Source organism: Grammomys surdaster, unplaced genomic scaffold (assembly GCF_004785775.1).
Source record: "Grammomys surdaster isolate TR1022 unplaced genomic scaffold, NIH_TR_1.0 330, whole genome shotgun sequence".
Lineage (NCBI taxonomy): Eukaryota > Metazoa > Chordata > Mammalia > Rodentia > Muridae > Grammomys > Grammomys surdaster.
Window position 1 is genome coordinate 3,104,621 of NW_021604749.1, and position 23,898 is coordinate 3,128,518.

A 23,898-nucleotide genomic window follows, 5' to 3' on the forward strand; every position below is an offset into this window, starting at 1 on the left:
CTCTCTCTCTCTCTCTCTCTCTCTCTCTCTCTCTCTCTCTCTCTCTCGCGCTCTCGCGCTCTCGCGCTCTCACGCTCTCGCTCTCTCGCTCTCGCTCTCGCTCTCGCTCTCCTTGTGTGTATGTGTTGACCTGAATATACATGTGAGGCTGCTTTACCATGGAATATGTATGCCTATCTGTGTTTACCTCTGATTCTGTTCAACTCTTTTGATGGTGGTTGCTATGTTTGATTGTTTTCAATTTTGCTTGGTGGGATTCTACAATAGATGTGACCTTTTTTCCTTCTTGGCTCCCCTTTCAGCTTTGTCTTGAAATGTACCTTCAGGAACACTCTGGTAGAGGTTCACTTTTAGCTACAATCCAGTTTGTAATCTTGACATTTGCAACTAAGATTAGAATTTCCCAAAGTACTGTCTTCCTGCTATGGAGAGAAATGCTTGCTTTTATTTTTGGTACAACCCTGATTTGCCCTTTATGTCGTTTTATAAATGAAGTCAACAGCACTGGCTTTGAAGAAACACAAAGAGTGTCTTATGACATGCACTGCCCACTAGCTCTAACTCACATATCTTCTTGGCTGCCAGTCCCTGTAACTCCCACCAAAGATTATTTAAATTTGTTTTATTATGGAGAATCAACATAGTTTTTATGAAAAAGAGAAATCTTAAGTTTGGGATTCGATTCTATATGTTGATAGTAAGCTATCAACATTAAAATCAATCGCAGTTTTTCTACCTCTAGAATAGAAACAAGTTTAAAGAAATAATTTCACGAACGCATGGTTTGAAAACTCATGTTGGCCTATCAAGAACATCCCAAGGCTAGGATTGAAGCTCAGTGGTAGACTTGCATGTGTGGGACCCTGGGTTTGATCCAAACAAGGGGGAAGGACCTTTGTCTTTTTACAAGTATGAAGTCCCATACTAAATTGGTAACACCCCTGAAGATGAGTTTAGAAGCAGATTTAGTCTTTTGTATTCTAGACCACTGATGTAGCTGCCATAACATAATATCCTCAGGTGTAGGGTAACATCATCAGTGGAAGGAGGAACAAAACATCTTTAAATAAGTCCCAATGAGGTCAGAGTCTCTGCTCTAGTCTAATGAATGCTCCATTCACTTCAACAATGCAGCTTTACATCTTGGCCTGTTACTTTGTTTTCAAGTGCCTTTGTTTACACATGGGGAAGGCAGACATGATAAATATACAAGGCTGTGGGCAAGAGTCAAGAACAGTTTGTGTGGGGTAAGGTGGGTGAGTGAATCTGACTGCCTCATGGTTTCCAGCACTAGAGCATTGCAGAGAGGTAGGCAGGAAGTGCTTCATCTGATGGCAGTGTGTCCTAGAGAGACTGCAGAGAATCATCCAGATGAGGCCACCGAGTATAGATATGCCAGCACATGGGTATTTGTCTTCTCATGGGGCAATAATGAGGACCAGGCTCCAAGACACGGCGTGGCAAGATATGAGGTTCCAGTGACAGGAGTCTTGAATATCTGGGAGAGATTAAGTGATTAGCCATGATTTAGCAAGGGAGGAAGGGGTGAAGGAGACAGAGACAGAGAGAGAGAGAGAGAGAGAGAGAGAGAGAGAGAGAGAGAGAGAGAGAGAGAGAGAGAGAGCGCAAAGGAGGAGAAGAGAGGGTAACAACAGTGGCTGAGGTAAAAAGTATTTCCCCAGATAAATAAACTTTCAGACAATGAACTTGTTACATAGCAACTAATAAGTTATTCTTTCCTAGTAAGACAAAGGAAAGGCATGTGTGGCTGTAAACAGAAATGAAAAGTTGAAGTAATTAGCGTGGTTTGTGGGCATTTATGACTAATATGACTAATATGTTGTCTGGAGCAGGAGTCTCCGTTTCCTGTCAGGAAAACCCTGGCAATGCTCTTATTTTCTGCCATCCTCTCTCAAGAGAAAAATTGAGGACCCACCACTTCCCTCTGTGGTCTGCCTTCCTAGTCCCACTGCGGCTTACTGTTTTCGTAATTCAAAGGAAGAACCCTTCTCCTAATTGTCTCCCTGCCCTTCTCTGACACTGAATCTAAAATCCTTGTTCATTAGGTGTGTGCTTATGGGAAGAAATGGGACTATGAATGCACTGTTCCTCCACCCCACTGAAGCTATAGTTTCCTTACAGGGGTCTCCACATGTGTGTGCCTGTGTTGCTCACCAGGGAATACTGACCTTATAGAAGCAAACCTCTTGCTGGGCCTGGTCTTCAGGGGGCTCTGCAGTTAGAATCCCTACTTGCTCTGCCTCACTGCTGGCTGTGGTGGGTGAGGTGTTGCCTATGCCCTACTGCTCTGCCTCCTTGTGTGTGTGAGGGTGTATTCCTCTTTCTCTGACCTGTTCCCTGTGCCCTCTGCTGCCCTTCTCCTCACCTTGTCTTCTCCCCATCTCCCCACCTCTCCCTCCTTCTTCATTCCTACCACAAACTTAAGCTTGCTGCAGTTAGGGTGCAGTGTCTGACTACTGGTGATTTTTCACCGGACTCTTACAGTTGTAAGAAGCAATTTCTGGTTCTAGATTGTTCTGGTGAAGGGTTACCATATGAAATGAATGTGTCTCCTTGTACAGTCTGTGTCTTTTATAGCAACACAGACATAGGAGCTCTAGTATGTGCATCCTGGGAAAGATGCCCCAAAGCACAAAGGGATTACTTCATGAGGAGGAGGTTCCACAGTATGGGTGTGGAGTATGTATAGACTAGAGCAGAAGCTAAGGTTTGCTTCCTTTATTTAAATGTGAAGGGCATGAAGTCTTGGCCTTAAGAAGCTTCAGGAATTTAAATGGATGAAGTGAGTGCTGAGTTGCAGAGCTTCGGAAGCTGACATGGATAGCTAGCTTTCTGATGGCCTGATCTGTGATTACAACTAAGTCATCTCTTGGAAATGTAGCCATGCAAAATGGCAAAAGGGCTTCAGACTAGATGCTAAGGCGTGGGGCCTGTTCTCTAGGGGACTCAGGCAAGGCTCCAGATGCTGATCCTCCCTCAGAGAGTTCTGAAGCGTCAGTAGATTATGGCCATTAATAAGGTTTTAGGCACAGAGCTTGATGGTGTGTTTGATGTCCCCATGGATTGAGTAGGGGGCTTTGGTGTCTATGAAGGGGGCCTGGGAAGTAAGGGAGTGGCTTCTACTTAGAAGAGAACTGTGGCCATACTCTGGGCTTCCTGCCTGCAGCCTCCTTGGAATGAAATGAGCTTGGCAGCCTTAAGCTGATACATAAATAAGTAGTGTGTCCTCTCTGGTTTTCCATAAATAAAGCAATTTTTTGTTTATGATCCTTGTGGGTGGTGGTGGCAAGGAAAGGCTGTGGAGAGGAAATGCAGTCCATTTCAAGTAAATCAGGTCTGTTGTGCCCAAGATCTCTGGTGTTTAGATGACCCTGCCCTCCGGCCCTGGAGCAGTTAGTGAGACCTAAAAGTTAGCTAAGCAAGTACACAGACATCTTGACTGGTCTTCAGGGGAAGGCTAAGATTTAAAACCAGACAGCTCCTAAATAGATATATTTATTTTCGGGCTTGTTTCTTTGGGTCTCAGTACTCTAATAATCTGTCTTCAGATCCTAGTACCCACCGGAGAGCAAGCTCACAAGTCTTGTTTAAATGGCAGGTTTTAACCTGCGTGGTTGAAATGGATCAACTTGCTACTCTCTTGACTATCACCTCATTTATTAAAACTGACTGTTCTAATCAATACAGATTTAAATATGAGTTTATTTAATTGATTAAAACAGATTTAGTCCTTTTTTGTTTTTCTTTAGATTACTTATGACAGGGTAGTTTTATAAGAATTAAATTGTAATAGGCATGTTGCATACCTTTAATCCTAGCACTTAGGAGGCAGAGGCAGGAGAACCACTGCAAGTTCAAGGCCAGTCTGGTCTACACAGCAAGTTTCAGGCCAGCAGGGCTACATAGTGAAACTTGTCTCAAAAACAAAAATCAAACACAAAATAGAAGGAAATTCTATTTTTAAAACTTCAAAAGTTTGTGTGACCATTATTTTCATGGTCTTCTTAGGTCATCAATTGGTCTGAAATTAGTTAGAAATTGTGCAAACATTTAGAATCTCTGCTAATTATACTATTCACATTGGAAGTTGGATTTGTTGTTGTTATCTCCTTGAGACTGTGTAGATCTATTTAAGAACATCTCCTTAGCCAGTCTTGGGATTGAGTGAACAATTTCTTTGCCCCTGCTAGTTTTCCAGGACTCTCGTGGACTGGGCAGAGTGGACAGGACACATGTATGCTTGGTTATCGAGGGTCTGGTTCTCAAGCTCTTGGAAGAGTTGTTCTTGTTTCATTTAGAAAACAGTTTACATGAACTATGCATGAAGCACCTTTTCTCCCCCCCAACTGCTCTTTTTTTAAAGTTGAAAGTAATACATTTTTTCCATTAATTACTTTATTTATTTGCTTTAAAGCTTCACCCCCTCACACACGCCTCTCCTCTCAGTCCCTCCCTCTCAACTTTACTCTGCCCTGCCTTTCTCCTGAGAGAAGGGGAGGCCTCCCATGATTTTTAACCTGCCTCAGCCTGCCAAGTTGCAGTAGGACTAGACACACCTTCTCCTATTGAGCCTAGATAAGGCAGCCCAGTTAGGAAAAAGAGATCCAAAGTCAGACAACAGTCAGAGACAGGCCCTGCTCCTGCTGTCAGGGATCCCACATGAAGACCAAGCTGCACACCTGTTACATAAGTGTAGAGTACCTAGGTCTGTCTCATGCATGCTATCTGGTTAGTGGTTCATTCCCTGTGAGCCCCTGGGCCCAGGTTAATTGATTCTATAGTTTTTTTCTTGTGACATCCTTGACCTCTATGGCTCCTTCAATCCTTCTTCCCATCTTGCACAAGATTCTCTGAGTTCTGCCTAATGTTTGGCTATGGGTCTCTGCATCTGTATCTATCAGCTGCTGGATGAAGCCTCTCTGATGACAGTTATGCTAGGCTACTAACTGCAAGTATAGCAGAATATCATTAATAGTATCAAGGATGGGCTCCCTTTCATGGCATGGGTCTCAAGCTAGACCAGTCATTGATTGGTCATTCCTTCAATTTCTGCTTCAACTTTATCCTTGTACACCTTGTAGGAAGGACAAATTGTGAGTCTAAAGTTTTGTGGCTGGATTGGTGTCCTCATCCCTCCAGAGGAAGTCTTGCCTGGTTATAGGTGACTGTTTCAGATTCTGTATCCCCTATTGCTAGGACTCTTAGCAAGGTCACCCTCATAGATCCCTGAGAGTTTCCAGGTTTCTAGATCATCCCAGAGAACCTCCCACCAATTCCAGTTCTCTCTCCCAGATATCTCTTCTCTATCCTCCCCACACTTGATCCCTCCTGTTCTCCCCCCCCCTTTCCCCATTCAGTTCCATCCCTCCATCCACTCCTGATGTCTGTTTTATTTCCTTTTCTCAGTGAGATTCAAGCATCCTGCCTTGAGCTCTCTCCTTATTAATTAGCTTCTTTGGGTCTGTGCATTGGAGCATGGTTATCCTGTACTTTATGGCTAATATCCACTGATAGATGACAACATACCATGTTTATCTTTCTGAGTCTGGGTTACCTCACTCAGGATGATCTTTTCTATCTCCATCAGTTAGCCTGCAAATTTTTTGATGACATTGTTTTTAATAGTTGAGTAATATTCTATTGTGTAAATACACCACATTTTCTTTATCCATTCTTCAGTTGAAGGACATCTGAATTGTTTCTGATTTCTGGCTATTATAAATAAAGCTGCTATACAGTTGAATAAGTGTCCTTGTGGTATGGTGGAACATCTTTTGGGTATATTTCCAGGAGTGCTATAGCTGGATCTTGAGGTACAATTTTCTGAGAAACTGCCAAACTGATTTCCAGAGTGATTGTACAAGTTCGCACTCCCTCCAGCAATGGAGGAATGCTCCTGTGCTCCACACCCTTGCCAGTATGAGCTGTCACTTGAGTTTTTGATCTTAGCCGTCTCAGAATCACAGAACGATGGGTGTAAGATGGAATCTTAAAATCACTTTGATTTGCATTTTTCTGATGACTAAGGACATTGAACATTTCTTTAAGTGTGAAGCACCTTTTCTAACTTTGCAGAAACAACTATCCAAATACATAGAAACACTTGTTTCTTTGAAGAAATTAAAATCCCACATTTTAAAGCACCTTACTGTTTAGAGTCTGACCCTCCATGATCAGCTGGAACTCAAATTTATGAACCAAATTAAATTCTGTTCCTGAAGACTGACTTCTGACTTACTAAGAAACAAAGTTGATACAGTCCCAAAATTCATTGTTTCAGCTATAATATAAAAGCATTTCACTCTTTCTTTTTTGAATGCGGAGATGATAACCTCCCACCCACCCAGTATAATGACAATAAATAAAATACTCCATGCAGGCTATAGTTTGAATTGAAAATATTTTAAGTTTGTGTCAATCAGAATCAGTTGCCAAGATCAGGTGGTCTTTATTTTCATCTACTTTGTCGTTTATTCACACAGGGGATAGGATAGTAATTACTAGCATACCTCTCCCTGTCTGTGGGCTCTCTGATGGCAAACTACAGATACGTAGAGAGCCTCTAGGTCATTTATAGCACATGTGTAATGCACACTAACTGAGGTATTAGCTTTTCAGGTTTGGTGGAGTTGCCTGACACTCACAATGATCAGCACATTTTTTGAGGCAGCAATAGTCAGAGGAATGCACCAGCTTTGGGTGAACAAGAAGAAGTGGCCTGGCATCCTCACACGCCCATCACTGTTCCACCCCTGGACCAGACTGGGTTTCCTCAGTGCCTAACAAATGGTCAGAAATCTAGTAAATTACAGAAGCAGGAACAAGGATAAATGTCTATTCCTAGGCTTCGTATTCAGTAAGAAAAGGACGATTTTGACTTCAGGGAGAACAAACTGCCCCAAGCTTTGTGGATCTGTACATATGCTTATGTAATTTTCAAAGGAGATGCACAGCCTTTTACAAATGTGCCAAGCAGTATATAATCTCAAGCAGGCACTGGATACCACAAAGGGGGGAAAAAAAAGGAAGAAAGAAAAGTCAGGCATGGGAAATTAAAAGAAAAAAGTTCAAAAATATGCAAAACACAAGTTGCTAATAAAATATTGTCTGCTACACTAATTAACATGTTATTTACAAAGTTTATTCTTAGCATGCTAACGAGAAGATGACAATCCCATAGCAGTCTCCACTCTGATTATTTAGGACTGTAGCAACAGTTCTATCCTGGAAGTCTGTTACAAAGCCATCAGCTTTCTACAGTCCCGTGCAGTATTTCTGAAGAACGCTTACACAGGAATTCAGTCAGAAGCCCAGATGTTTGAAAAGGAGACAGCAGACACACTATAGCTGTGTTTTAAAGACAGCTCCTTTGCCTCAGTCCTCCCGCTGTCTTTACAGCTCCCTCCCAACTAAACCTAGCTGTGCTGTTCAGCTTGTGCGTGCTCCCACACACATCCTTGTACCCTGTGTTGTTATTGCTGACTTGAGACGTCCCAACAAGGAACTTCACTCCTATAGACTAAGCTGGGCCATTCTTGCTGCCTTCCAGTCACCTCCTGATGAGGGATTGACAGGATTTACTGCCACAAACAGCAAATAACCTGTCGGTGGGCGTAAGCTCACCCACATCTCCCTGACTCAGCCTGACTCATTTCTGTGTGCCTCTGTGGCCCTACTAAGACAACCTCTTGTCAAGTGTTGAGTAAATCAAACAAAATATATTGGCCATCAGTAAAAACTAATAATCCTCTTGAATTTGGTTTCAAAGAGGGTTGTTCAATGCCCAGGAGTTGAAAGAAGTGAGAAAACTCTAATTTTATTTGCACTAAGAAATTTAAAGTCTTTGTTAATGTATGCATTCCTGTCTTTATGCAGTTTTTATAATGTGATACCTAGAAATAGAGTGTTTTTACTTGAATCTCTTGAATGTCCCTCCTTTGAAGTAATTATGTAGAAAGGCGATGTGTGACGGTATCAGGGAAAACGTGTTTAATTTAATTTTATATTTTAACCTTATTTTTTATTTTTTAGAAGAGTATTGTAACCCTATTTGGGAATTTTTAATTTGTATCTTATTTAGTCTGCAGTGTGACACCAGTTAATTGTGTGCTACTTTGTAGTAACTACATGTTAACTCTGTTGGAAGTAATGGTAATTATACTGTAATTGATACCAGTTCTCCCACAGCTTTGGGAAGCCATACAATTAACACATATTGCCACAGTTGGATACTTTCTTTTGTCCTTTGTGACATGCCATCTTGGAGTACTATTTTCAACAAGGTTCCTAAATATTTTCTTCTTCTTTTAAATGCACATTAAATTACTACCAAGTGAGAATAGTTCCTAAGTTTTATTTGTACTCAAAGAAAGCTCTTTTTCTAATCAGATGTAATTCAAAGTTATTTGTGATTTTATTACAAATTCATTTGTGGTCTCCTTTGGCTCTATGGTGCTTCTTTCCTTCTAAGAGAAGGCTGTAGTGAAATACACAAGCTCTTTCTTTGAAAGAGAGTAGCAGCCATTCTGTTAAACTCTGCTTGCAGGTAGGATGGATGCACAGTATCCAGTGCCCGCTGCCCCACAGTGGACACCAGCCTGGAGACAGAGACAGATTTAAAGTCAATTAGGTGAAAATGACTTCCCTCTGACTTTCTTTGCCTCCTTCCCTTGCCTTCCCTTGTCACCTTCCATTGCCTGTGATGGCCCAAGAATTTCTGAAGCAGCAAACAGATGCATTGGAACCAAAAATGACCACAGCTTGGTAGGCTTGTTTGACAAAGGGATTAATTTTGAGTGCATCCCTTGAGAATATGAATAATTGCTAAGAACTTTCATGACACAGCGACATGATTTTGCAGTGTGTGCTGGAGATCTAGGAGAGGTAGAGAGGTGGTTATTGGGTCAGAAAATTTCAGAGCTGAAAGAATCCACAGAGATAAGCTAGCTCCTTGATTCTGTAGATGAAGTAAACAGCCTAGCATGGCTGGCACAGAGCAGCCTGGTGGGAAGGAGCAGGAGGCTGAGAACCTGGAGGCCCCTGAGTGGTCACTGGCTATGTCTGTAGGGGCTGCAGGGCTTCAAGCAAGCCTCCTGGCCTGTCTAGCCTCAGAGCTCTCTGAGTGAAGAGGCCTTCAAGTTTCCTTCTGAAATGATAGCTTCCCCATACCCCTCTTTTTCTCTTAAAAACATATGTTATTTTTGCAACACACATTTTCTTTAAATTACAGGAAAATCTCTTAGGGGATATGATATATTTATACAGCTCATAAATTAAAACAGATACAATGTGGTAATGCCTTAAACTTTTACATTTTTGTGTGTGTTTATAGTTCTGTGGGGGAAACATCTTCAAACTTATCAGTTGGCCTGCTAAAACTAAAGTACAATGCATAATTTTGAAGAAAATATTTATTCTTGGTTTGTATAGTTTTGATGTCTTTAGTTTGAATAAATTATACCTGTGTTACCAAATATAGTGATGAGCAATATACACTGCAAATTACATAGATATATGAAATCAAATTTGTACAATCCCCAAGATATCATTTTGGACAAAGACATTTGCTAGCTGGCCATTAGTTTTGTTTTGATGTCCTTTGCTCATATGGGGAATGTCAGACTAACAGACTCTTACTGGTAGCTAAGGTGAGATAGAGTTCCCTGTTTTTAAATCATGTGTTAGTATTCAAAGAAGCTTCTATAATTTTACAATGGAACCTTTTATGAACTTGTTACCAAATGATCGGAGAATATTCAGGAACAAATCTGCCACATGCCTCTGTGCAGGAATAAAAAGTTGAAACCACATATAAGCAGGACTCTGGCTACTACACAACTGGATCTGCTTAAATTTGGGTGCTTTATAAGTCTACTTGGGAGTTGCAAACTTATAAATAACCTTGCAATTGGTTAAAACCATATTAAAACCATATGAACGAAACAGAAAGCGTTTGCCTCCAGGACGTCAGTCAGCACTATCACCCAGAGAAACATAATTGAACTCAGCGGCTCCCAAGGCTAACATGGTCTCCTGTCTTTAGGACTAATGGTGCCATGTCACTTGTCATGTGATGGTCAATGGTATGAGTCTAGGGATGTTGTAGGAGATGCATGGGATGCTATTGTTGCCAGGATGGTAGAGACAGAACTTTTCTGTCTTGGTAACCCTTCACATCCTCAGGGAAAGCTTGTCATACATCATTTGAGAATGTCTTTGAAAACCCCATAAAACATATCCGCAAGAAGCTCTGCTGACAGTAGTTCATTTCAGCAGGCATGTGCTACATGGGGCTTATTTGCTTGCAAGGCCCAATACTATCGAGGCAGAGGGAGGCATGGTACACTTTCCCTTCTAAAGCAGCCTATAATATGGGGGCTAAAAAACCAACTGAGCACCCCAAGAAGAAATCTGAACAGCTCACATCACCCTTATTGACTATGATTCTGTTTTTCAAGTTTGAATCTTGTGGGTTTTGACAATGTTTGACGAGTCGTTGTAAGCTTTCCTTCTCTCTAAGGGAAAATACTTACCTTTGAAGAATTATTCATAGATAGGTGTTAGTTAAGTGATAGATTGTAAGCAGGTAGATAGGTAGATGGCTGATAAGTGATAGGTATATGATTGATAGATGCATGGTAGATAGCTAGACTATAGAAAGGCGGGTAGACAGGTGGTAATTGGGTGCCAGAGGATAGGCAGATGGAGAGATAATAGAATAATCAACACAGAACTGCTGCTTGGTTCCGATTGTAAATGCTTTGGAAGAATCATTGCTGAGGCTAATGACTTCTCTACATCTTGTTTTTTGATTATGTGATAAACTGCCCAGTGACAAGCAAGCTTTTGTGGGGTAAGAAGCAAAAGCTGCCATTCTAACAGTTTGTTATGTAGCACAACTACCTCAGACTGGGGGCTGAAATAACTTAGATTCATCTTTTTCATCTTAGAAAATCCTAGGTGAAGATGCCAATGTGGCTGTGTTTTTTCTCTGAGGCCTCTGTCCTTGGCTTCTACATCTGCCATTCTTGTTCTCACATGGTCTTTCTTTAGTCTATACACACTTGTGTCCAGATTCCTTCTTAGTATAGCTTGTTAGAATGTAGTAATGCTGACTGTAAGAACCTCATAAGACTCAGTTACAGCTATGGCTGTCCTTAGAAAACAATGGTGAGGTATAAGAATATCTTTATATTTTTAACCGTTAAACTGCAATTTAAGTAAGTGTCTGTGGTGAGATAAATTTAGGATCATGACTCTAAAATTTGATTACTGTGTCACTTCCCAATCCATAAAATGGGTAAGGAAATGCTAGTGCCATAGAATTGTAGTGATTAAATGAAAGATTGTACGTGTGAGTGCTTTCCAGAAAGACAGAGATAGAGATGAGGATAGAATAATAAAATAGCCTATCAGATAAATGGTTACATGAGAGATTATATGTGTGAATGCTTTGCAGAACGAAAAAGAAGGAAAGAAGGGAAAATGAATTAATGGAGTAGTTATAATAATTAAAATATGACAGTTAAAGTCATTAACAGCATCCTTATCTATTCTCCTGCATCAATAGTTGACCTACACAAGTAGGGATGCACTCCTGTTGCCTTGACTAAGCATCTCAGAACTAAATTTAGGCCTTAGTCCAGGAAATCATGTGTTAGCCATATCTTACTTCCATTTTTAAGCACTCAAAGGTTCTTGCCACCTGCACGGTGAGGAGCAAGCATCTGCATGGCTTGCCTGACTGTCTGTGGTATAACTCTCTCTCCCGGATCAGCTCCATCTCCTATTCAGTTTAGATTTTCTGTTTGGACTGTACAGCTGTACAGCTTCTTTGAGTCTTCTGAATGTAGAATCCCAAATCTCTTTGGACTCTCAGATATTATACTTTTTCCTAGAATGCCATTCTCTTCCTGGATGGCATTGTAATTAGGTCAACTAAAGCATTTCTTCTTGACAAAATCTTTTGTTGACTTCTTTTTATATTCCATTTTCTTCTGTTACCAAGACCATAGAGAATACATATTACAACTGGCTTATGGGTCTGTCCCTGTGGCTGCTTGGCTAACTCTAAAGATACAATGTATGCCTTATTGACTTATATCAAATTAGGCACTCCAGTAGCTAAATCCTGCTAAAATAACCTCCCTTTCTTCTTCTAGTTTAGTTTTACTTTTAAACAAAATAAAATTATTTTTCAGAATTTTTACAAAAACAATTAAATATAGTTTAATTATTTATAGATATATTTAATAATTAAAAGACAGGTACATGCAAATTAAGGTGTATAAATAGGTTGAACAATAGAATAACTTTCTATCCAGAACTGGGCTCTTGCTGGGAAATGTGAAATCTACCTTACTCTAATTCTATATCAGGACTTGGCATGAACAGTTTTCCCTGCAATCTCATCTCTTCCCAAACATTCCTCTTACACTGCTGAGCAGTCTGCTCTTAGCGATTCTCCTTTGTTAAAACATGTCTATTTCTAATGAAAAATGGGAGAGTGAGCACTTAAGCAAAGTCAGGTTAATTTCAGTTTAATTCCTCTGTAGAAACGAGAGGACAGAGGGCTGTGCACTGGTCAGCTTGGTGGAAATTCTCATTGGAGAGACTTCTGTTCTAACAGGTTGGTCAGCACATGCTCTTCCTTCTCCTCCAGTAGGTGTTTCTGTGCTCTGGGCAAACACAATCAGGAAACCCAGGCCTTAAGTCGTTCATTAGAACTAGCACAGTATTGCTGTTAAGGATGCATTAGGAGCTAGATAAATTAAAAATGTTAGCTAACAAAATATTACTGGACTATAGAGTTCAGTGATGAGCTGCATTTCTCCCAGTCAGTGGCTTAATTATCATCAGTACTGACTCTGGAAGCCTCAAAGTGATCCTGTGAAAGTGAATTCCAGTGCTTGTAAGGCTTCTTCCTCTAGAAAATCACCTTCTAACATGTCAAACCTACATTTCGTATGTATGTATGTATGTATGTATGTATGTATGTATGTATTATGTGTATGCCTGTGTAAGTTGTACCACATGAATGCCGATGCCCACAGAAGCCAGAGATGTCAGGTCCCTAGAACTGGAGGTTTTGAGCTGCTGATGTGAGCGCTGGGAACCAAACTCAGATCTTCTGAAAGAACAGCAAGTGTTCATGCTCACTGAGCCATTTTCTCTAGCCCCAAACACATTTTTAATCATTAATTTACTAAATGTAAACTATAGGATATAAAATAAAATGATAAAATATGTATGGTCAGTCAATTATAGGACTATGTGTATGTGGTTGAGAATGTCTTCTGAGAATCAAATCATAGAAAGATATGTCCAGGGCAGGCCATAATGGGCCAGAGAATCACTTTATGTTGTATTTGTCTTGCTTAAAAAACAAAATAAAATAAAACTTTATCTTGAAATTTATACTGCTTTAAACCAAATGTCTTTGATAGGGAATATCTTCTGTTGTCAGTATTTGACAAAGAATTTGCAAAGATGCCTGTATTTACCTTTAGAAAGTCCAAGTTAGATTTATATTAAGCTATATAATCAAATGCATTTTTCTGTTTTCTTTAAAGAATCTTTATCTTTCTCCTTCAGGAATATTTAAGGTTTCTATCAAGATTTGTTTGTTTAGATTCTTTTCTTCAAGGCACTCTCATCAGTGCAGTGGAAAGTGTGTTGAGTCTAAGTATCTCAGTCACAAACTTGAATGTTGGAAAGCTAGTAGTCCTTGCTCCTTTTAGCGACTCCCTTGTGTGTGGCCTTATGACACCACAGGTCATTGTGGACACAGATACGAACTGCTGTGTACAATCTATAGCAAGGCCTAAGGTAGAGAATCCTAGACTTGTAAAATCCTTTGATCTTGATGATAGAGATTCAGCAATGTACATGAACCAAACCCTTATTGTTGAACATAGTACGATGAAAACCAGGGGCTAATTATGTAGTCAAGACTTAGAATTTGGGCATACTGGAAAATGAGTCGATTAAACAGTATATAGAATTCAGAGAAAATGTGGGGTTTTCAACACGAATAGAACTTGGCAAGAAGGCAGAGAAGAAGCATGTCCCAGAGGCTATGAGGAAGGCAGGATTATGATGTTGACCGAAGATGAGCCACTGTTCATCCCTAGCAGAAGATGCCTGATGGGAGTTTCTTTTTTCAATTTTTGGATTTGAAAAGGCGTGTGGGCAACAGCGAATGAAGTGCCTTGCAAGCTAGGGTTTGACCAAAATGCAGTGGAAGTGCTAGTGAAAGTGGAAGTGATAGAAGATTCTGACCTAGACACTTGGAATTACATAAGTTGAGGAGGCAGTGGGAACAGTAGACCAGAGAAGACAGTGACCAGGGTCAGCTAGGAGGCTGTAGCAGACACTGAAGGCTGTAGGGCAGAAGGCTTACACTATGCTAAAGATGATAAGGTGTCCTTGAGGGGAGGACAAAAGGCTTTGTGAAAGGAAAAGCAGCCAGCCCAGGTGGTCGAATAGATAGACAAGAGGTAAGTAGGAAGTGAGACTGAAACTATTAGCTAATTCACATTGGTGTAGATGAAGGTCAGGAGGGATACTGGGTAAGGGCAGTTGCTACATTTAGCTTTGGTTGGTGTGTTCCCGTATTGAAGAGCTAGTCCAATATAAAAGTGAGATCAAATGTCTAGAAAAGATTGAAGCTTGGAGCAGGGATGAAGATGGAAAGACATCATTAAGTGCTCAATAACTTCACAGAGCTGGAACTTCAAGGGTCGGCAGTATCTCAGAATACTGCAATACCTGTGTTTTGGGAGGGCACAAAAGTGATTGATGAACTGTGGTAATAACCTTTATTGCAAATCTGAAAGGTTTTAAAAATGTTTTAAATATTTAAATGCTCATTTGGCTATGTAACAACAAAATTCTTATTTACATAAAAAAGAATCATGTCAGATTCCCCATGCAAGAGATTGGTGCTACTAATTCCAGTTATATGGGCACAGAATTTTCTATTTACTATCTCATATATACATAAGTAGAATATTTGGCAATTAGTTAATAACACACATTTAAGTTTATTTAAGAAAGTCGGTGTTGAGCACATCTTAATTATCACGTATTTTACATGTAAAAATAACCCAAGATAATTATTTTTCACCTTTTAAAACTACAGTATAGGTAATAACACCCTAAGCACAACTGTTTGCTTTGTGACACCACACTTAGACAATTTGTACAAATAGGCTTTTGAATAAAGGTAGGTAAGTGCCTCCTTTTTAGACCACCAGAGTAAAGTACTCAGCACCATTGTCTAGACAGGTCTAGAATAAAATATATCCTTTTGTAAAGTGACTAACAAAGGCTCTCTGAGCATTTGCCATTTTCCCTCTCAATTGTAGGGAAAGGACTGCCTTGAAAGGACTTGAGGCACAGTACAGGCTGGCCACCCTTGGTGACCCAGAGGGAAGGTGAGGCTCAGAGTTACATTTCATATGTTGGTTTTCTGGGGACAGCTACAATCTGTCATCCTGCATATGGTTTGAAAGTGGCTTGTCTCTTTGGCAAGCAAACTGTTATTTAAGTACACCATCCACTCTACTACTGACACGGTTTTGCCAAACTTATCCAAGTAGTCTCACATGCTTAAAGATGGTATAAATATCATTTATTGCCAGCAGTTTTCTTCAGACTCCATGGAATGTCTTCCTGCTGCCTGATCTAAGTGTCCCAGTTTACATTACGGCCTTTACTGCCTCTGTTTGATGGAGTGATCAGTAAAAATTTAATGACACTATAAAATAATAAAAATGTCATTAATTTACCACGGATCTTGGATGCAGTGGTTGTAAAGTTACATTAATAAACAGAATATTTTTTACAACAAAAAGCATTGTTACATGGGAACATATAAATAACACACATAAATTTAAGAGCAATTTTACTGTGAGCACACACATTATTATGGAATAGCCAATAAGTGTATAAAACACAGTATATAAAATTTTATTAAAATATACTGTGCCCATCAAAAATTCAGCTTTTATCTAAGTGCAAAGAAAAGCCATTATTGTGTGCTTACTGTTTCATCTCTGTGCCTTCCCCAGATCACAGTCTCACATTTGTTGCCAGGAAGAGGCAACAAACTAAACTAGAAAAAAAACCTGGTGTTTTATTTATCCCCTAAACTCATTCTCTCTCCACTGGTGCCAAGATGTAACTGATCAATCTTGTCACGGTAGGCAGGAAAAAGTTGCTAATTTAATGCAAAGTTAAAAATAATGCCAGAAGAGCTGAGTGGTTTGTTCAGTGACTCTGGAAATAAGGGATAATAATCAGAGTCTGTCTGTCAGCACTGAGGCCACCTCATCATTGACTCTGATGACACAGAGAGATGATGGATGCTACCATCTTCTGGCTTAGAACATTTTACACTCATCAGCTCTCACTAACGGGGCTTTATCATTTAAATATCTTTATTTAATATGCAACATCTACCTCATACATCATAATTTCAAAACACTTAGAGAGCCAACAGTCCCTACAACACAGCAGAGCTGACTTTTAATTTTTTCCAGTAACTTCGACATTTCCTGCGTGTTTGGGACTGACAATGCGTAAGTGAGTGTCTGCTCATGGGGCAGCATGGAGCATGTACTCCCATTATCCACATAAAGACCAGGGAGATTTCAAGAGCGGGTCATGGGGTTAAGTTTACACTGAAGACTCTTGCTCGTGTCTACATTATCCTCCTTTGAAGCTGTGTACATGGGGAGGGCTAGTTCAAGGGGTTGGTATGGGTTATTTGCCACATAAACATGTAAGGACATGAGCTCCACTATCTATGTTCCATATAGGCACAAGCTCATTGGTGTTTAACAGGCAGAGATACAGCTTCTTACACTGAAGCATCTCCAAACTCCACCCATGCCCAAATCCATGCCCATGTCACATTAAGAGGCTCGTGTTCAACGTACTGGTAAATAAATCTGTGCTTAGCTCAGCTGCACAGATCTAACTGGTGGACATCGGGCCCTCCTGTCTTAGGGTTCTGTGCTGGCAAATAAATATTCTGAGCTATTCTTTGAAGAAAAAAGGAAATCTTCTGGGAGACTGAGTAGAAATTTATATGAAAGGGTTTGGCTTTGCAGGGCCCTATTTTAATCTTGAATACAGTGCTTAATATTATCAAATTGAAAATGCAACCCACTGCCCCTACCACTTTTTATCATTGATTTATTTTCTGCCTATTTAACCAGTATTTCATGGGATGCTCTTCCTTGTCTTCCACTCTGTCAAAATATTGATATTTTACAGGGAAAGTGTCTTTGCAGAAGAATTTTTTTTCAATGAAGTCAGAAAAATTGTCTGACTTCAAAGACACTGTGAATATGTTGTGAAACGTCCTAGATGGTTGAGGTTTTTTTTTTTGTTATGATTAAAAACAAGCTGATACTACTGCATTGCCAGCACACTTCACTTTTTAGGAAAGAAAAGATATTATCATCGTGTAAGCTTTGTTGTCTTGGGGCTTTTACAAAGCATGGCATGTAATCTCCCCTCTTCTTCTCTGTCAAAATACTGATACTCTTTCAGAAACTTTTTTTTAACTGAGAATATTTTCTAGGAAAATCAAAGAGAATGAATGACTAGAAAGATCCCTAGAATATGCATATTGATAGGTGGGTTTTAGAGAAAGTTGTCCCCCCTCCACCTGCTGGGAAAATGCAGAGGAAGGTTGTTCTTCAGAGAAGAAGGAAGGACTCTAGGCTTATTACAGGGACATTCATATGCAAGTATGCCGGCCAATGCCAGAGACAAAGGTCTAAGGTGGCTTTCCAGAGTTTTCCCTTTGACTCTTCCTCTTAACATCACAACCCAAGTACTACTCAAAAATAGAAGCAGCGGACTGATGGACAGCAGCTGTCCTTCCCTGACCGTGTGAAGCTCCGCACAGCTCCTAGCTGTGGAGTCTCTGTGTTGTGCACTGCATCTAGGTTAGTTTGTTCCCCTGCAGCTGTGCTTTCACAAGAGAAGGTATTGGGGAGTCACATTCACTTCGGTTTTGATTTCCAGAGGTTTCCCCTTGTGCTGCTGTTTCCCCTTGTGCTGCTGTTGAAACTGGTGAAGTCGTGTTACACAGAGAAACGATGGCTAGATGATGGTGTTTTGTTGCAAAGCTTTCCTAGAAACAGTGCTAGATTAAAGCAGGGCTTAGGCTGCATTTTCTTCCAATGAAGATGTATGTCAACGTGGTCTCTGACGAAGGGGAACTGGAAGATTTACTGCAACAATTTGACTGATGGGAATTAATTATAGAAATATAATGATATTCAAAAATAATCGTATTAGAAAGCACAAATGCAGTGAGGCTGTACAAATGAGGCACATCCTCTATCAAGTAATTGTATGTTTGCTCCTTCAGAATATTTCCAAGTTTCTAAACATCTTACAGAACAGAGCGCTCGGCATGTTTCCATCAGATGCCGAACATGCTCGATGCAGAACTAGGTCATTGAACAATAGACTGAGCAGCAATCAGCACTCCCTCCACTGCTGCATAATGCATTAGTATAACATGCAGAAACCATCCCCGGAGCTGCATCTGCTATTTCATGTCTGTACATTCAAGCTGACATGCCATTTAATATCATTTCATAGTGATAAAAAACAAGGCTCCATTCATTCATAAGGAAAACACAAAGCCAAGTGTGAGTCTAGAGACTAACATGGAGAAGGAGGTGAGAACGCGGTTCTTGTGCTCAGTTTGTACAGATCACCCCACTACATTCAGGATGACCAGTGCGCCCCAGCCACTGATCTGAGAGGGGCAGGGCTTCTTCCATTGTGTACCCCAGACTCCTACTCTTACTGGAACTAGTAAACAAGCAACCACCTTTGGGGTTCTCTCCTAAAGAAGCAAGGGTGTTAAACCCTCCTGGTTTTTGTTTTGTTTTGTTTTATTGGGTGGGAATCACACACTCTTCAGTTCCTAGGAACTTACAGTTGAAAGAATTGTTCCAAGCAAAGGAACAATGCCGATGTCCACTCTACCAACTTTAATACATTCAAATCCTGGTACACAGAGGTCTAATTTGTACTTTATCCAGATTTACTGATCAAAATAATGATCTCTAGATGGAAAGGTTGTTCTCCCCTTCAATTTAGCAGTAAGTTTTAGAACATTCTTAAATTTTTGCACATCTGGCCCCTCTCTCCATTGCATTTTTTGTAAATTCCAGAAGCAAATCCAACAGAAGGGGCAGGACAGGAGAACAGCTCTGGCACATGCCCTGTCATGGCCTCCCCTTCCTTACAGGTTCAGCCTTCTAGACTCCTAGATCACCCATGTTGTCTGTGACATGCTCAGCCTGCAGCTATCACAGAGTGTGAGTGGGTTGGATGTGGTGTTTCTAAGGCCACTCTATGCCCATTAAGCAAGAGAGAAACTGGAAGAAAACAAGTGGCTACTGCGACTTGAAACTAAAACAGTCCTCTGACTATTCTTTCTCCTAGGAAAGAACACGCTTTGAGAACCTGGGTCCTCAATTAACCGGAAAGTCAAGTGAAGATGGAAAGCTGGGCCCGGGTGTCATCGATCTCACGAGGCCGGAGGACGCAGAAGGTGAGTGGCTTTTCCCTAGGTTATCTTTCTGCTGACCTGTACATTTACAAAGGTGAGTTAGGCATGGGATCCTTATGACCATTCTTGGGACTTACTATTTGAATTTTCTAGGCAAAAATGAAATGTTGGTCTTCGGTGTATATTATAGTTGAGGGCTATAGTTGAGGGCTCTGAGACACTGCTGGATTCTCTGTTACTAAACACAAGCAATCCAAGTACCTCAAGATGTTATTTTAAAGTTTTAGTGAAAAATTCTCCTACATTTCCTTAAACAGAACTCTACATATCACCTACTTCACTGGATTCTCATTAAGAAAAATAAGAAGCATAATTTTAAAAAGTCTTCTTTGTAAAGAAGAACTCTTTAAAAAAAAAATCTAGACAAAGTAATTCCCAGGCACAGTCAAACCACTTGGAACTGAGAGATTCAGCAGACACCAGCTGACTGCTTAGGAAAGACCCAGCTTTGGACCTGTGCACTAGCCACGGCTGAAGCCTGTTCAGTGTCGCTTGGAGAGAGCAGCCTCCCTCTCAGGATGTCTACCTGCAGCTCTCTCCATGCCCATCCTCATTGCTTCCTGTTTGTTTGTCTTAAATGCACAAGCACCCGTCAGCAGAAATCGTTCCCCAGAGGCCGGTTACAATTTATAGGTTAGGTCAGCACTTTGCCAGCAGTGTGGCCTGGTTATTTACTGTGTCATCACAGAGTGGGGACTGGCTTTCCCGTTAGCTGTTTCTTTGGCAGAATCCATCCCGCCAGTCAGGGAAGATTAATTTGCTCTCTTAAGAGTAACAGGATCCTTTACCCATCTCAGATCTAGTGAGCATCCTTTTTTTAGCTTCAGGGGAAAAGTCTTGCTAGTTCCCCATGTACTGGCAGAGTTTCTTCCAGGACCCTGATCCCTTAAAAACACACAAAGATAGTTCTTAGCAACAGCTGAACCGGACCTCCCCAGGCAGCTTGGAAATCCCGAGTACGAACACTAAGAGATGGGTGGTGGCAGATGTGAGCAAGGCTTCAGAGCTTCCAGAAGGCATGGTTTCGGTGTCAGTTGGAGATACTAATTCTTGAGGGTAGTCCTGGGTGCAAAGGGTCAACATAAATTCTGAATGGTATATACATAAATTTGTGTGCTTGAGTGATAGAGAGGGGGTGGGGAGAGAAAGCAACACAGAGGAAGGAAAGGAACAAGAAGAAGGAAAAGGAAGATGAGCAGGAAGTGAGAGATTAAGGGACTTAAAAACCAGGACTCTACTTGCTCTCCTCCATGAAGAATGTATATCAAGGGTATACTGACATTATCATAGGCACATAGACAAGCAGGCATTCACTGGCAAGGGCTGAGATGCTTCTGTCTAGCCAGCCAAATGGTTGGCATGGTTAACAGGTTGAAGGCAACACAGACATGAGCGTTGGCCTGTGGTCTGCAAAGAAGTGTTTCAGATCAGGCCCATCTCAGTCTCCCTGGGAAGTACTATTGTAGAGTGCCTAAGTCTTTGGCTTTATAAAATGAGTTATAGCTAGACCATCTCCAGCACTTTGGGGGGTTCCATCCAACTGTTTGTCTGGCTGTGGACCAGGAGGTGTGGAGCTGTCTTCTGACCATTGCTCTCTACTACCACTTTCATTTGATTTCTTAACTATATATTAGTTATAAATATAGTGAGTTGTCTCTCAGTAATGCTGCTAATCAATTTGATGTGATTGTGTGAATGGATCTATTGGCCATTATAAAAAGATAAATACCTTAACAGCAGAGAAAATCAACAGAAGGGTTGTGGAAATTCCGCTCAGTACTCACATCGTCTAGATACAAATACATTTTCCTAATTACTTTTTTTCTTTTCATATGCCAGAGGATCTGTTATTTTTACAGCCTTTTCTCATATAATTGTTAGATACTCTTTGAGGAAGTTGTTGTTGTTGCTGTTGTTGTTATTGTTTCTGTTGTTGTTATTATTATATACCCTAGGCTGACCTTGAGCATATGATTTTCCTACCTCAGTCTCCCAAATACTATCTATATTCCATAACACCTAGCTCGTATTATTTTTTCTCATTTTACAGATTAAAAGATTGAGGCTGAAAATTTTAAATAACTTGCTATAGGTTCAATGCAAGTAATGATAGAACTAAAACTGGATGGAAGGTTCAGGTTCTTGCTTCCAGACTAGACCTCTGTATAGTTGGAGAATTGTAATGTCTTCAGTTTTCTGAACAAACTCCTTGTGACCTTCCTCAGTATGGCCCATTTCCTCTCCCCTAAATATAGCTGGTCATACCATACATCAGTTCTCATGTTACCCCATCACACGGAGCAGCATGCTGATGAGTGTAACAGTAGACAGGCTGTAGTGGCCGAGGAGCTTACGGAGCGTGTGAAAACCTCCCTTCAGAAGCTTGCCCAGAGTCGCCATTGAGACCTCATGTGCCTCTGGGGGACTGTGAGTTCATGAATGGAGTCAAGTTACCTGAACTAATATGGACAGCAGTGCAGTGCCTTTGTGAGGACTTCTGGGATGGGAGCAGCCTTCTGCTGACTCCAGGCTAGTTCCTGGCATCTGTTCAAGCCTGCACTGATTGCAAATCCTGCTGGAGTTACAGTTCATATTAAAGTCAGGATAGTTAGCAGGTACACATACTATTCTCTCTACTCTGCTTCATACTCCCCTCAGCATGAAGATTAGAAAAGGGCTGGGGTATCAAGGTAACATCAACCAAGTGTAGTTACGCAGCCACTAAGCCCATGGTTCAACAAAACAATCAGCCAACATTTCTTGAGTGCTTGTGGTATACCAGTCCCCTGAACTAGACCCTGGGTAAATCATGGGAAGTTAAATAGTGATGCCCTTCAGCAGCTTGAGCTTATGGTCTAGTGAGAGAATACAAGATTCAAAGGTAAGTCTGACATACGAAAGCGGTACCTTATCATCACTGAGAGAGGACTTTAAGAGTAAGACTTCTTGGTCTTCTACCAAGTACCCAGAGGGCAAATTCTTTAAATAGGCTGAGCTGAAAGGTGAGCTATGCCTCTAGCTTGGGAGCTCACTTCCTTCCATCCATGTACAGCCATCTCCAAGTTCCCTCTAGCTGTGGAACAGCCATCTCAAAGGGCTGTGCCCTTCTCGCATGTCTCATCCCTCCTGTGAGGCTTCTTAAGTACAAAAGTAAGTCAATCCAAAGATGGGCCCTGCCTGGACATGCTTCCCAGGACTGTGCCTGCCAGCCCTGAAAATGATGGTATTTCGTAGAAGCAGCTTGAAGGCCTGCTTCCCACTCTGGGCATGGAGGCAACAGGGAAAAGGTCGCCCAAAAAGGCAGCTGCGCACGTGTATTAACCACTCATCAAAATCAAATGACAAAACCATAAGCAAGGCAAACAGAAATTAGAAATATAAAAGGCAAATGTCTTCAAAATTTTATTTTTAAAGTCCAGCTGTTATCTGGCTTGGATGTGACAAGACAGCATTTCTTGTCGCCATGGTATTTATAAAGCTACGGCTTCACTGGCGCTGGGGACTTAGGAAGCCTGGTTAAGGCCCCGTTATGTTTAGAAGCTGATGAAGATTTAACTTGTATTGAGTTCACACAACATTTTAACGTTCCTTTAGTACATGTAAGAATGGGAGGACTTGGTTAGTTGGGTTTGTGACCTTGTATTAAACATGACAATCTGACAAACAGCTAGGAAATTGTTCATAGACTTTCTGTGTGGTGTTCCCCCTTTCTCTGCTCTTTGTAGGCCAGAGTTCCTTCTTATCCCAGTCCTGATGATTTAAAAATTACATTGTGTAGCAGAAAGGTGCCTGGCTTGGTTATTGGGGGGTTTGGATTAAAGCTCCTTTGCTCAACGACTGGCAACAAGTGACTGATCGCCAGCATAAGTATCTTTATCTTTTAAAGGAGCCATGTTGGATTTGATTGTCTCCAAATTTCCTTCCAATCCTATGCTTGTTCTGAAAACACAGAGTCTGTTTATGGTGAGAAAAATTACATACCCACACGAAGCTCAGTCAATTCCATTTAGGTTTCTGTTTTCAGAGAAATAAGAGAACAATGCCTTCATGGTTTTATTTCTGCCTCTTGCTCAAGTCAGTTTGTATGTTCTTTGTGCTTTACTGTTTATTAATGAGAACAGCACATCTGCAGTATTTGTTACCTTCCACTGGTGAGCTTCTTCTCCCCTTGCATGCTCTCTCCCTCTCCCCCCCTTTCTTTCTTCTCCCTTTCCCTCTCTCCCTCCCCTCCTATATCTCTGTCTAGCTCCTCCCTCTTTCCCCTTTTC

General features: G+C 40.9%; 1 protein-coding gene across 3 annotated transcripts in view; it reads left to right on the forward strand.

Annotated features, from left to right (window-relative positions):
• Positions 1-23,898, forward strand: part of Sox6 (SRY-box 6) — a 545,917-nt gene that overhangs the window by 486,319 nt on the left and 35,700 nt on the right. For all 3 annotated transcript variants that reach the window (XM_028778215.1, XM_028778216.1, XM_028778214.1), the window contains one exon: positions 19,504-19,612. In XM_028778215.1, the coding sequence (XP_028634048.1) occupies positions 19,504-19,612 (109 nt within the window). The remainder of the gene's footprint in view (positions 1-19,503; positions 19,613-23,898) is intronic.